This window comes from Montipora foliosa, chromosome 5 (assembly GCF_036669935.1).
Source record: "Montipora foliosa isolate CH-2021 chromosome 5, ASM3666993v2, whole genome shotgun sequence".
NCBI classification, from domain to species: Eukaryota; Metazoa; Cnidaria; class Anthozoa; order Scleractinia; family Acroporidae; genus Montipora; species Montipora foliosa.
In genome coordinates this window covers 35,815,474-35,830,473 of record NC_090873.1, presented here as the reverse complement: position 1 = coordinate 35,830,473, position 15,000 = coordinate 35,815,474, and the positions used below count along the sequence as shown (strand labels likewise).

Genomic DNA, 15,000 nt, shown 5'->3' with positions numbered 1-15,000 from the left:
ATAATGCAGCACTTTGCATCGCGAGGACAGCTGTAGTGTCAACTATGACTAGTAATAGCCTTATTAAACCACATTTTGGTTATTGCAGTGTAGTGTGGGGAAACTGTAACAAAGGCCTTTCTGAAAAACTGCAAAGGCTTCAAAATCGGGCAGCTCGCATCCTAATGTCTGCCAGCTATGATAGTAATTTGGATGATTTGTTCCGGGCACTAGGGTGGCGAAGACTCTACTATCAAAGATTGGAACAGAAGTCTATCATAATGTAAAGAAAGGAAAGGAACTTTATTTAAGTGTTTAATCGTTCTAGCGCTGAAGCACTAATTGGAGGCACTGTAAATTGAAATTAACAATTAACACAAATCAAGTCAAATGTTGGTTGTAATGTATAAAACATTACATGGTTTGACATCTGATTATCTGAGATCAAGATTTGTATATCGTGACAACGTAAGTGCTTATCGTTTAAGGAATACCGAAAATAAATTAGTTCTTCCACAACCCCGAACTGATTATCTCAAGAGAAGTTTTTTGTACAGTGGAGCTCAGTTGTGGAACAGCTTACCTGTAGACCTAAGACAAGCGTCTTCACTGACTGATTTCAAATGTAAGCTAAGTCGCCAGTAATATCTTAATTTTAAGTAAATTTTAGACAAGGCCTCCATGAAAAGCAGAATTTTTTATTTATTTCTTTCATTTGAATTGTTGTTATTAAATTTTATTGTAGTTAGGTATATAGATATACTACTATAGATAATGAACTAAATCAACTGATGGAAACACCGTGTATAAATAAAGTTATCTTATCTTATCTTATCTTATCTTACTTTATCTATTCGGCTATTTAATTTTGTGGTCTTGTCTCTTCCCCCGCAGTCACTGCTTATCCGAAAAATTGTCCCTATCAGTAAAAACAGTGTCGATGTCGGCATGACAAACCGGTAAGTACCCTGGGTTTGAGAGAGTGATTACCCGCCGATTTTGCGTAATCATTGTTTTCGATTTCTCTTGGGGCATGAAGATGTCCCAAGTGAAATTGAAAACAATTCCTATGCAAATTTTCGGAGGTAAACAAGGTGTATCATGGGATCTGAGAAAGTGGAGAAACACGCAAGGCGGCACCATTCACTGAACGGATAAAGACAGCTTTAAAACACACAGCTTGCATAACGTAACGTAACAAGATTAAGTGGGTATCTCACAGCGTGAACAAAGTAGACTTAACTCGATAAATGCTGGCATGTGATCGATCATAAAGAGGTATGGTAATATGGTGACAAAAGGAGGAATCGCTGAAAAATAATAGCAATGAGCACATAAAAACTAGACAGAAAAAAGGGTGTTGCTTCTTGTATTTCTAACAAGAATTCATTTGATACATATAGATTATTACATGTTAAAAGCCTGATATTGTTTTTATTCACGAGTTTTTAATACCATATCGCGAACGAGCGAGTCTTCGAGCGAGTGAGCTATATGGTATTAGAAACGAGTGAATAAATGCGATATCTGGCTCTTAACATGAAATAATTTCTTTATCACATATTACATGCTTGAAAAAAAATCAAGCCACCAAGTTGAAGTACAAGAAAGTTGCAATTAATAATAGTGTATGACTGTGAATACTTCCCGCCAAATTCTTCCCGCCAATTCTTCCCGCCAAATTTGACGCCAGGCGTCAGCTAAAATATAACGTGCAACCCGATTTGTCCAACCAAATTATTACAGTCTATTTGATTGGACAATTCAAACCGTGAAGTGATATGATATCATTTCACTGGAGTGAAATGATATCATATCACTTCACGGGTATCATTTTTTAGTCACGGCTTTATCACACTGATATCCACATATAATATATAGTAAAACTATTTTTGTCTTTGCGAAGTATTTTTTTCTCGTAGTCTCCCAGCCTACAGAGTTTAACATGCTAATGACTTGAATCGATCTTTGCGCACTAAAACAAGGGGTCAAAATATATTGAACAAGCAATTAAAGGCTTCCCCACGCAATTGCTAAATTGCGTTCATATCTTCACTTGACATCAGTTAGCATAATTTGATCTGTTTGATACAGGAAATGGCTTTACAACTCAAAAATGAAATGTCTCCGACACAGTGCTTGTTCAATATTCCCAAAATTCATTTCAGCAAGTTTGCCGTCTTTTGAACAGACCGGTTGTGTTCAAGTGGCTGTACTCAGCGAAATTGAGGAAGGATTGTTTACCTGTAACAAACAGTCTTTCATCTAAAGACGATCAAGGGAAACAGACGATCAGAAACGCAATACGTGGCAAAGAACATAAAAGTATTCTAAAGGCCTTTAAATGTAATGCTCCTTCGCTAGCTTTGCAGAGTTCTCATTTATTTCGTTACTAGCATTTTCATCATCACTTATAGCAGGTATAGCACTGGGACGCTTTTGCACCAATTCCAGTTTCTGCGATGGCAAACGATAAGTATATAATGTGTATTTATAATCACATTCAAACGGAAACTTGTGAATAATGTGTATTGTACTAATGACATTCAAACGGAAACTTGTGATTGACAGAGGCGGGGCTAATTGCCACTTGAAACCTTTGAAACAGTTTCACATAAAATTTAACCAATACCGAGACGAGTCAATCACTGAGCCAAACAAAATTCCCTTCCAGACCATTTCTTTGTCGTTGTTTTACTCTGTTAAACTCCATATCTCCCATAGGCATAATACTTCAGAAATCCCTCCAACACGACTTGCCCACAACCTGTCACTTTGACATCAACTGAAGCATTTGCTACTTGGCACTGCGCCAGTATTGTGCCAACCGATAGGATGTAAACGAACAAAAAAGAACTAGGCAACTTGACACCGCAACAACTCTGGTTGGTGAGTTGCTGAGGTTTCCCTGGTTCGTTTCAAGGCTACGGAGACTCAGACCTATCGAATCGGTTGGCACAATAGTTCACATCTTATACTGTCAACGTAGTTCCAAATAGTAAAATACTTCAGTCGATATCAACTAAATTGTCCTACAAAATCCTAGGTCTTAGTTGAAGTGAGGATGCAGGCAAGGCAGTATTGGTGGACCTTGGTGGTTTCCTTTATAATCAATGCACACTCTGATCAACCCGGTAAGTGGATTGTTTTGCAATGTTGACCAATCGAATTCTTGAGCGCACGCATTCCGAGTAAGTAAGGATTGATCTTTGTCTAAATTGCCACAAAGCAAAAGGGGATGGGACCGCATAGCTCCGCACGAGATTTTCGTCACGCCTCAAAAATCAATTGTCAGTGATGTGCCAAGATCAATGGCTTCATCCATTTTGATTATGCGCTTGAAAATTGTCACTGGTAGGGAAAAGAAAGGGATTCTCGTCAGTTGACAAATAACCTCAAGTATTTGTTCAACTTTTTAGCTTTGTCGAAACAGACAGGGTAAGATGTGTACTGAAATCAGCCCTGGGTGCTGTTTACCATTTCTTATTAGCCGTGGTCACACTGCAGACTCTTGCCATGGTAAAACAGATTAACCTAGGGCAAAATTGTCCGAGGTGAATTCATCTCGGGTTTCATTTAATTTTATCAAGGTGAAAACACTACGCTGGGTTGCTCGGTTCTAAAAACGATTCGAAATGACAGAAATGAAATTTCAAATTCTAAACAAAAACAAAAATAACGTTGTTCTGTATCGTGCCATCGTCTTCGCGCTTTGCGTTGCGTTCGCCGACGAGCTTTTATTAGTTAATTACCTGGAGAAATGAATTGCTTTGGGGTAGCTGTCAAGAGAAAACTCGTTCTCGTGACATATCCAAGCTCCAGAAGATAAAATTCCCCCGAGGTAAACTACTTGGGGAAAAATGGGTCACACTGAAAAAAGCGGAGTTAATTATTTTATGACATGATATCTCACACCACCTTGATCTCCTTATTTTATAATTATCTTTTTTTTTAATAATAATTAATATTCAGCAAACGCTACCTTTGACCCTCATGTGGAAATTTTTGGCTGCCTTTTCATGATTTACTGACAAAATGCGGCGCCATCGTGGCTCAGAAAACGACAGCGCCAGTTAATTCCGAGTTACCAAAGTGGATATGAACTGATTCGTTCCGTGACTTACCAAATTGTCCCCTCATTGTCCCTTTCGTACATGGGAAGCAAGGTTTAGGTTTATCACGTTATTAAATAGGGACCTTAACAAAGCGACCTTTTTGAGACGCGGACGGAAACCGGATGGGAACATTTCGCATGCCGGGCCAGTAGTGTCTCTCGCCCAGATTGCTCACTTCCGGTTGCTGTCCACGTCTGGAAAACGTCGCGTGCTCAAGCTCCCTGTTCAGCGAAAGGGAGAGAAATGACCAATAGGCAGTAAGCTTAGTATGGCTCTAGATGAAAATCGTTGCCTATGATGCCAATGTTCAGCTATGACCTTAAGTTAAAAGAATAGTAGCTGATATACGAGCAGTGTGAAATTTGTTGACCTTCTTCATTTTAAGGTGGCTCAAACCAGTTTCAACACTTGAAAGAAACCCTCTTACACAGAAGGATTGATACTACAACACTTTATCACTTAACAACAATGTTGTGGTACCATATCAAACACCAATTATTACTGAAAAAGATTCGGTCATTTTTGTGACGTAAAACGTTCCCGTTGCAACAGAAAAGCCCTGCAAAAACACCCCATATTTTAGCTTTAGCTGCTCATTCTGAAATGCGACCAACATGCCAGAATGAAATTTTCTGCAAAGCTTAAAAAGAATTATGTGGCGCGGATTCAGAGCAGGCTTAAATAATTGGAAATTTAAGATAGCTCTGAATCCGCTTCACAGAATTATTATAATTCTGCAGACAGTTTCATCTTAGCCTGCTGATTACTTTTGTACAATAAACAATTGGGGTCACCGACTTCATTTTTCAGATATGAGCAACTTAAGTCAAAATATAAGGTGTTTTTGCAAGACTTTCATGTTACCATAGTAACTGGTTAAGTCACAAAAATGCCTGATTCTTGTTCAGCAATCATTGGTGTTTCATATGGTACCATAACATTGCTGTTACCTGATAAAGTGTTGTAGTGTCAATCCTTCTAATAACAAGGTCTCTTAAGAGTTTTGAACCTGGTTTGAGCCACCATAACCTATTCGGCAAATACAATTTTAACCTAAGTGCTTAGCTGTAAATATAATTGCTCATCTGACCCAGCGTGGATATCGCTGACCTGAAAATTGTCACAAAAAATAAACGTCCTTTGCTCTTTCTTTTAATTAAAGAAATACAATCACGCTATTTCAGACTGACGTTCTAGGTGGCCAATGTAGCCGTAGACACTAATTATCATCTGACTGTACAGTCTTCGGTATCAGTTCACCTTCTCTACCAACAACTCAAGTGCCAACAATTCGGTTGCAAGAAAAGAGTAGGTGGACAGTAATTTTATTGATAAGAAAGTACTCCACGATAACATATCGTTCCAGTCTATTGATTTTCAGAGCATTTATCTCTGGACATAAAATATAGGCAGTTGCACCCTCAAACCAAGCTGCCTGGCTTGAAGAGGTTGTGTAACTGGTTATGAATTCAACAAAAAATAAGATAGATTGCATTCCAGAACAACCTCCTTTGTATGGTCTTACAGGAGCGGTTTTCCTTTTCGAAGACGACCATTTAAGCAGATCAAACGTCGTAGAACTGTATAACGTAATATATCGATGTAAAAATTGTGAAAAAACTAAATATCAAGTGAAGCTAAGATCCTCGCAGTTATGAACACAATTTTGGCAATTGCGTTCATGACTGCGAGGAACATAGCTTCATTTGATTTCACATCCGCAGTTCACTACATGATTCATTTCATATATCATTTTATTCGTTGAAACTAAATATGGTAGTAAGCTTTTGCCTTTTCGGCGTTGTGCTGACAATGGCTTTGTTCCCATTTAAGGTGCACCACCATCCTTCATTAACAAAAAAATGTTAGAGAAAGGTTACAGAGCCTGGCCAGCCTCACACAGTGTGAGGTTGAAGTGTAAAGCTGTTGGAGCACCGCCTCTACATTACAAATGGTTTAAAGACGGTCAGAGGCTACTATCAAGACGAAAGGATCCATATCTTAACTCCTCATTGTGGTACTTGAAACTAAAAAACCTAGTTCTTGACGATGCTGGGGAGTATACTTGCATAGTTACCAATCCATATGGCCGTATAAACTACACTTATGTGCTTAATGTGGTTGGTAAGTACGTGTAACCCTATTCAGTGTTTTTTTTTTCAGCATGCAATTGAAAATAAACGAAATTGTAACGAAAAGCTTATGACTACGTGCTCAAAAAGCGTTGATCTGAATCCGAACATCCCGCGGATGTCGCATAATGATTTATCGATCACTTGCAAGTTCCCATTCAGATTATTTTAATTATTGAAATGTAATTTCCTGAAGGATTAACCGTCGATCAATAAAGGTTGACTTTGACTTTGAAAAAGAAAACCGTTTCTCGTAGGATGCTACCCTAAATGAGGCAAGGCCATTTGCTGACTTGCCTAACTCTTCTTCTCCTATCTATCCCGATAGCCAAGCCACGATCAAAGCCCATTTTGCAAAACGGCCTGCCAAGAAACGCGACTGCCAAGGTTGGGGATAATGCAACAATGGAGTGCATTGTTCTGGTCAGTGGCACGCTTCCAGATTTCAGATGGTTGAAATGGGACAAATCCATCACATCTCAGCAAAAAATGAATGAGACTTTGAAAGGCAATGGACTATACAAGCTTATTGATCCACACTATTATAGGATTATCCAAGTTGGTGAAAGACATGGTGTACAGTTAAATATCAACAATGTAGACGATGACGACTTTGGACTCTACACCTGCTATGTGAGTAACCACATTGGATTTGCTTACAGCAGCGCTTTGCTCATGAAATATGAGGAACCGTCAAGCCCGTCAGGTAAGCCAAAGATCTTTATGGCATGCTTGAACGTTTCTGTATGCTTTTTCGAGCATCTCCTAAGAAAAAAATGTTCCAGGCTTTAGGCAAATGTGAGGCTTTAAGACGTCATAACACACTTTAAGCCGAAACGTATTTAGGATAAGATTCAAAGAGGTAGACAAACACACGCCGGTTTCCGTGAGTCTTGATTTAAACCAAACATCGATGCTTGTACCTTAGAGGCAGGCCATGATCATAATACGTGAGTTGAAACAATATCTGAAAGAACTGCCTTTGACAATGGCTAGTTCCACACGAACCGAATTGAGCCGGAAATACCTTCACTTCACTGTATTTTCGTTGTTGTGGGTAGTGCATTAGATAAGTGCACTATTGAACTGCACTACGCACTATGTCATTGGTTGCAAATATGCATAAATCACGAAAATAAAGAAGTCCAGTAGACAGCGTGCTTGAATTTTAACATGCAAATGAGCTGCATGAAGAACACAGTATGAGGTGCGACCATGATAAAGAAGAAAGCTTTTATGGAATATGATAAATAACCTCGTCTAGGAGCGTGAATTTTTAACTTTGCAAAAACACTGGGCATTTGTGTAACTTCATAAATCTTGAAAAAAAGAAAAAAAAAATAACAAAAACAAAAACCTGGCGTCTTGTCAGTTTTGTCAGAGATGTCAATCATAATCCTTTGTTTCGCGGGTTGTTAGTCCCACGCCAGGATCGCTAATCATAGGCGGGCACTGAAATCGACGTAGCCGTTTACTTGTGCAGCCAACTAGAACAAAAGGAAAATTAGACGTAGGAAAAATCTCCTAAAATATTTTTTTTGTAGATGGCAACTTTTTATATTCGTGGCACAATGATGTATGTTTAATTTGTTTTCTAGTCCCAATTTTTTTTTATTTTTATTTTATTTTATTTTTTGCTGACGGAAATTTTTGTATTCTCGACACTTAATTTATTTTCTAGTTTGAGACCCTACAGAAAACAGTGTGAAGATTTAACTTTTTTTTTTCAAGCGGAAAGCATTCTACTCTGTCCAGACAAACTACCGTATTGGTTTGATGGATGTATTTTTTTGACAGATGGGTTTTCGTGATTTATGCCACCCTACGGGCCTATTTGCTACCGGTGACATAGTGCGTAGTGCAGTTCAATAGTGCACTTATCTCGTGAACTACCCACAACAACGAAAATACAGTGAAGTGAAGGTATTTCCTGCTCAATTCGGTTCGAGTGGAAATATGATCATGGGTTATTTTAGGAAAAGAAAACAAAAGTGCTCCTCAAAAAAAAAAAAACTGAGCGACGTGTAAGATTTCTTGAAAGACTTTTTAAAACGAAGGTCGAAAATAGGAAAATGGAAGTTACTTTCCAGCGATTGAACTGAATGAATACACAGGGGCGGATTCAGGAATTTTTGATTGGGGGGGGGGGGGGGTCCCAACCTTGACTCAGAAAAACACTACAGAAACTTTTTTCAGATTAGTGGCAAAATAGAAATAGAATGGCTCTCCATCAAAAAACAAGGCAACCAGTTGAGTAATAATAGGCGATCCTGCAGATGCGAGAATTTTAGACTCAAACAAGTAGTAAAAAAAAAAATTCGGTTAGGGAAGGGGGGGTCCGGACCCCCCGACCCTCCCCCTGGATCCGCCATTGATACATCAGCTAATTTATCGCCTCTGTCCGCAGTAAAATATACGAGCCGACTTCCCTTCTAAGTTTAGTGGCAAACGTGTTACGACACCCTCCTGAAGAAAAAGGGCTATTCCACAAGCATAACAAACGACTTGGCATTTGAGAAAACCAAAAACGTTCTTCAGGTACAAACCAAAACTAAAGAAGCAAGGAAATAGCCGCGGTAGCTTTGAAAATGTTGTACGAGAAGGGTTTGCTCGGTATGTGTAGTCCTGGGGAACTTTTACACACACACAACACACTCTGGCTAAACAACACTCTTTAATTTGGACTACTTGGGAATACTTTATCATGATACACAGTAAGTGTTGTAAATTTGATTAAATAAGCTGTCGATTGAGCGCTTTTAGACCACTTTTTATTGCTTTATTCATTGCTCCACTCCATTTGTGCGAAATACATTTGCCTATCAAACACTACACGAAAAAAAATCTCAGTACCTACAAAATAAACACACCGCATGATTACAGCATGGAAAATGCTTTGTAAGATTTTTATTCCCTCGTTGTTTCGTATCAGAAAACTGACTCGTTTACTACGTTCACTGTTCGTACTCTGATACTACTCAACTCGTGAATAAAAAGTCGTACGCGAGCATTTTCTATGAAGTAATCTGTATTTAAGCCATGAAAGTTTCAGTAAAACAAAGGCGGGCTCATTGTTTTGCTTTTGTTGTTGTTTTCTCTCAGTTCCCTTTTTTTAATTTAAATTCCACGGCAATACAGCATCAACTAAATATGCTAGTAACATTTGCCTTTTCGGCGTTGTTCTGACAATGGCGTTGTTCCCATTTAAGGTGAACCACCATCCTTCATTAACCAAAAATTGTTTGGGAAAGGCCACAGAGCTTGGCCAGCCTCACAAAGTGTGAGGTTGAAGTGTAAAGCTGTTGGAGCACCGCCTCTACATTACAAATGGTTTAAAGACGGTCAGAGGCTACTATCAAGACGAAAGGATCCATATCTTAACTCCTCACTGTGGTACTTGAAACTAAAAATCCTAGATCTTGACGATGCTGGGGAGTATACTTGCATAGTTACCAATCCATATGGCCAAGTAAACTACACTTATGTGCTTATTGTGGTTGGTAAGTACATGTAACCCTATTCAGTTTTTTATTATTTTTTTTTATTTCAGCATACAATTGAAAATAAACGAAATTGTAACGAAAAGCTTATGACTACGTGCTCAAAAAGCGTTGATCTGAATCCGAACACCCGGATGTCGCATAATGATTTATCGATCACTTACAAGTTCCCATTAATTATCTTAATTATTGAAATGTAATTTCCTAAAGGATTAACCGTCGATCAATAAAGGTTGACTTCAGTTGACTTTGAAAAAAAAAAACCGTTTCTCGTAGGATGCTACCCTAAATGAGCCAAGGCCATTTTGCTGACTTGCCTAACTCTTCTTCTCCTATCTATCCCGATAGCCAAGCCACGATCAAAGCCCATTTTACAAAACGGCCTGCCAAGAAACTCGACTGCCAAGGTTGGGGATAATGCAACAATGGAGTGCATTGTTCTGGTCAGTGGCACGCTTCCAGATTTCAGATGGTTGAAATGGGACAAATCCATCACATCTCAGCCAAAAATGAATAATGAGACTTTGAAAGGCAATGGACTATACAAGCTTATTGATCCACACTATTATAAGTTTATCCAAGTTGGTGAAAGTTATGGTGTACAGTTAAATATCAACAATGTAGGCGATGACGACTTTGGACTCTACACCTGCTATGTGAGTAACTACATTGGATTTGCTTACAGCAGCGCTTTGCTCATGAAACATGAGGAACCGTCAAGCCCGTCAGGTAAGCCAAAAATCTTTATGGCATGCTTGGACGTTTCAGTATGCTTTTTCAAGCAGTTCCTAAGAAAAAAAATGTTGCAGGCTTTAGGCAAGTGTGAGATTTTACAACGTCATAACTCGCTTTAATAAGCTGAAATGTATTTAGGGTAAGAGTCAACGAGGGAGACAAACACACGCGGGTTTCCGTGAGTCTTGATTTAAATCAGATATCAATGGTTGTACCGTAGGGGCAGTCCCCGATCGTAATACGTGAGTTGAAACAATATCTGAAGGAACTGCCTTTGAAAGCACTGGTTCCACACAAACGAAATTGTGCAGGAACTACCTTCACTTGCTGTTTCTTTTTGTTGTTGTTGCTGTTGTTGTGGGAAGAGCACTCATGATATAAGCGCACTATTTCATAACACTACGCACTATGTCATCGGTTTGTAATTTTTGACTTCGCAAAAACAACGGTCAACCTCAAGGGTTGGGCGATTGTGATCTTTGAGTTGAATTCGCACATTTCTCAAGTTGTCGAACTTTACAAATATTGAAAGCGAAAAAAATATTCTAACAAAATCTTGGTGTCTTGCCATCACTTTGTCAGAGATGTCATGATCCTTAGTTTCGAGGGTTGTTAGTACCACGCAATGTAAGGCGGCAATCATAGGCGGCCGCTGAAATCGTACGTTGTATTGTTTCCTCAGAAACGATGCGTACAGTGTAGTTATTTCGACCACAACTTTAAAACAAACAGATCGCGCTTACTTATGAGTCAGAGTCTGGCCAATGGGACACGTATTTCAATCCTGTCACATAAGTGATAGTACTAGGCGTTTATTTAAACCATCTCAGAAAGTACATGCTCGTATCCGGAGATTTCGGTCCTATAACACCGTTTCTTACCCTACCTTTCTTCTTTGCTCGCAAATCGACTGTCGAACGCTCTTCAATTATCCGAGATTGCTATTGGCAATTTAGTAAAGTTGAAAGTTACAGCGATTCCAATGTTGCTAATTAATCACAACAGGGAAGACAAAGAAAGCAAAGATAAATTAAACATTCACAGAGTGATCTGACCTGCGCTATATGAAGGGGGATACATTTACATGTTTTAGTTGTTTGTTAAGATTAGGTTTCTCCCACTTAATGAGCAGAGCCTCCTACCTTTAAGTTGGAATCTAGAGGTGGCGGAATCTAGAATGATTAAACATTCCGCAGAAAGGGACTTTCTACATGTTTGCAATCCATGGTCGTATATCCGACACATTTTTCTCGTGATTTTCAGAAACTTTTCTTTCGACTTTAAAATTTGCTTTTAAATGCCTTGTATTACAAAAAATCAATGATCAGTTTACAATATTCCTGTCAGTGCTGTATCGCATCTACAAACTCGTCCTCGCCTAATCATGGTGAAACTACACAGCAATACAACTCTGTAATAACAGCTTTATAGAGCGGTTTTCAGTTGAGTGTCGAAGATAATTAGCGAATTGCTTTGGTTTTGCATTACTTCACTCAGTGATTGGCTGAAATTTCTCGCGCCACTTTTTCAACCAATCAGAAGTGAAACCAAAACCAATCGTGGCTTGCGGGTGCACATCTTCTCGCGCTTTGTGTCGGCTACGTGTAATTACTTCGAGTTTTGATTGGTTTACTGGATTGTTTCCGTCCTTTTTGATTGGCCAAAGTAATTACTTTGGTTTTGGTTTTACGACACTCATTTGAAAACCGTTCTAATGAGACAAAAAGACATCTGCCATTCTTCTATAATCTTTTACAAAACAATATCGTGTACTATTAGGGCTACATAACACTCAAAGACAACTTGAATCTCCTGGAAAAAAACGCAGGACAGTTGACAGTTAAACAATAAAGCACTATGTCAATGGACCATATCCCTATTCTCAGTATTGGACTGAAACTTAAGCTTGCAATGGAGGCTAATGCGGGGGAATATATTAAAAAGTATTTGCATTCGAGAAGATTTCTCCTCATTAGCCTCCTCCTGAGAATACGAATATGGTCCATTATCACCAGATAAGACCAGCCTTTACCACTGCCTCTGCTGCACTACCCACGCGTACGCAATGCATGCCTACTCTTAAATACTTTCCGTCGAGGAAAGGTCGGTGAATCAGTTAAAATTAGATTCAAAAAATAAGTTTTTGAGTCAAAATCCTGGGGCAGGATGCTAAATGACAGCCATGCGCCCTCTAGGGAGACACTGCGCGAGACGAGAAAAAGCTCCTTCGTGTGCGAGCCTTCATGGCCTCGTAAACGTAAAGAAATGTTGTAACTCGTTTGCGACGCGTGACAAGGCTCAATTAGGGAGCTTAAAGCACGCGCATTTTTGAGACACGGACGGCAATCAGAAGTGAGCTAAGTATCTTTTCTCCATTAGATATGATTAGTATAAAAGTCTGGGAAACACAACTGTCCTGACGCGCAAAATCTTCTCTTCCGGTTGCCGTCCGCGTCTCAAAAACGCTCGTGCTTAAAGCTCCCTAATCATTGAGGCGATTAGATAATTTAAAGTCGTATTGCAACTACGTTTACGTGAATGATACCACGATTTAATGGCGCTCGTCGCAACAAATAAAGCAGAACCAAAGGTCAATTAATTTGAAGTCTCGAGGAAGTCAGTGCCTACCAGTGGGTAGCACCAGTGTGGATGGAAATAAAACCTAGGATCTAAGATACTAGTTAATCTTGCTCGAAACTAGTTTGGCTGCCATTGGGAGGGCCAAGTTCTAACATGCAAGTTCTAAAAGATTATTGCCTAAAGACGTTGGACAAAGGTTGACAACATATCGGCCCTAATTTAGAAGACGCACACTCAAAATTATACACACAAAAAAATATATTGAAATAATAAAACTATTTGGATTGACACAAGCAGCGCCTGAAACAACAATATTTACCTCGCTCTCAAAGATGCAACCGAAGAACTTGAAAAGGTCACATGAGAAACATTATCTTCTTTTCAAGTGATCTCTTCACTCCGAGAAGACTTCAGAAGGCTGGGGCGTGCTGTAGGAACAGTTCATCTTCGACTTTTGAAACAACAACTTATTTTTGGAGAATTTCTATGATGAAATCGTTCGTTTTTTTGGCTTTTTGCATCGGTTTGGCCTCACCATTTGAGGTGAACCAGAACTTTCAACGCGCAATAACAGGTAAGAGAATAAGGTTGCAGAGAGCGGAAATGTTGTGTAAAGTAAGAACAGCAAAAAGATGGTATTTGTAATTTTGTTGTTAGAGATTTTCTCAACTTTCGATAGTCCTGATATCCATGCAAGCATTGATTTTGCTTTGCGAACGTTTGCTCAACGGTTCAAAATAAAAATGGTAGGGGGAGGGGTAAGTTGAACACCGGAAGTTATAAGCGTTGACAGCGTCAATTTTGTTTCCAAAATATCTCTGGTGTGTTTCGAAGAACAAATGCCGGAAATTGCTATGTGATCTAAGGCGTTGTTGTAAACTTGATTCCTAATACTTTGACACATGCAAGAGAATATCCCCTTGTTTGACGGCATTTGACTTTTGTCAGAGAACGATTGTGAGAGTTCAGGCTTCATCAAACGAGACTGAAAACTGGAATACCAGTCTTATTCACAAGCAGGGATGCTTGGCACAAACAATTATCAGCGTTTTAATTATTTACTATTTTCTTTATAAACGCACACAAATAAAGGAATTTGATCTAGATCATACGAAGGGAATCATGCATCAAGTCCACAAGAGGATGGAATTTTGGAGTCACAATTGAGTGGAAATTCGTCAGTGTTTTGCAAGTTTTCGAACGAAGCCTTTTCATGCCCATCGCTAAGCGAAACTGTAACGTTCACAATGCGTTAACATTGTGTCCGCTGATCAATTCAAAAAAGGCCTACTTGGTTATTGATGTAAATATTCTTTCATTATCTTCAGTCGTACCCAGAATTCTTTTTATTATCCAATCTTATACTTCAATGAATATTTTCATTAATTAGTTTTATTGATTATAATTTGCGCGATAGTTGCTCCTTTGCAAGACTGTATTTTTGAGTAGATTTTGAATAACATCGAATTACGCGCTGTAACCTAACCTTTACGCGAAGACATGAAACTTCAAGACGGTCATTGATTCTCCAGACCAACTCATTGTCGTGAACTTCCTGTTATGATCACGTACAAAGGTAGCCTGCAAGACGACGTCATAGCTAAAACCAAAATTTGTTGCATATTTTTTTCTTTTGATACTCTTAGCACTAACATAAAATGTTTTGGGTCAATTTCGCCCAAAGTAAAAAAATTAGTGGGCATGACTATTCCGGGGATGTGGGGTAGGGGTAGGGAAAGGGTTGAGGGGTGATTGAGTCTGCCTAACCTAGACCTAATCCCCCCCCCCCCCCCACCTCATTCCTACCCCTACCTCACCCCTCTACCTTTTCACCTCGGCCCTGTCCCTCACCCCCATCCCCAGAATAGACAAGGCGAAAGTTAGTTCCTTTCCAGAAAAGAGAACTTTGTTTTAAAAGAGCCTTACAATCGCTATACATACAGCTGTAGAAATGACAAA

General features: G+C 39.1%; 1 protein-coding gene and 1 long non-coding RNA gene across 2 annotated transcripts in view; one reads left to right on the top strand and one right to left on the bottom strand.

Moving 5' to 3' along the window:
- Positions 1 to 2,846: 2,846 nt before the first annotated feature.
- LOC138004069 (fibroblast growth factor receptor 4-like) overlaps positions 2,847 to 15,000 on the top strand; it is a 21,346-nt gene continuing 9,192 nt past the window's right edge. The window contains exons 1-6 of the mRNA XM_068850464.1: positions 2,847 to 2,930; positions 3,026 to 3,113; positions 5,928 to 6,218; positions 6,555 to 6,932; positions 9,436 to 9,726; positions 10,075 to 10,455. Of these exons, the coding sequence (XP_068706565.1) occupies positions 3,044 to 3,113; positions 5,928 to 6,218; positions 6,555 to 6,932; positions 9,436 to 9,726; positions 10,075 to 10,455 (1,411 nt within the window). The 5' untranslated portion in view covers positions 2,847 to 2,930; positions 3,026 to 3,043. The remainder of the gene's footprint in view (positions 2,931 to 3,025; positions 3,114 to 5,927; positions 6,219 to 6,554; positions 6,933 to 9,435; positions 9,727 to 10,074; positions 10,456 to 15,000) is intronic.
- LOC138004079 (uncharacterized) lies at positions 10,388 to 13,615 on the bottom strand. The gene is made up of 3 exons (XR_011123727.1): positions 13,361 to 13,615; positions 11,348 to 11,449; positions 10,388 to 10,514 (listed from the first exon to the last, which is right to left on the bottom strand). It is a non-coding gene; the product is annotated as an uncharacterized lncRNA (long non-coding RNA).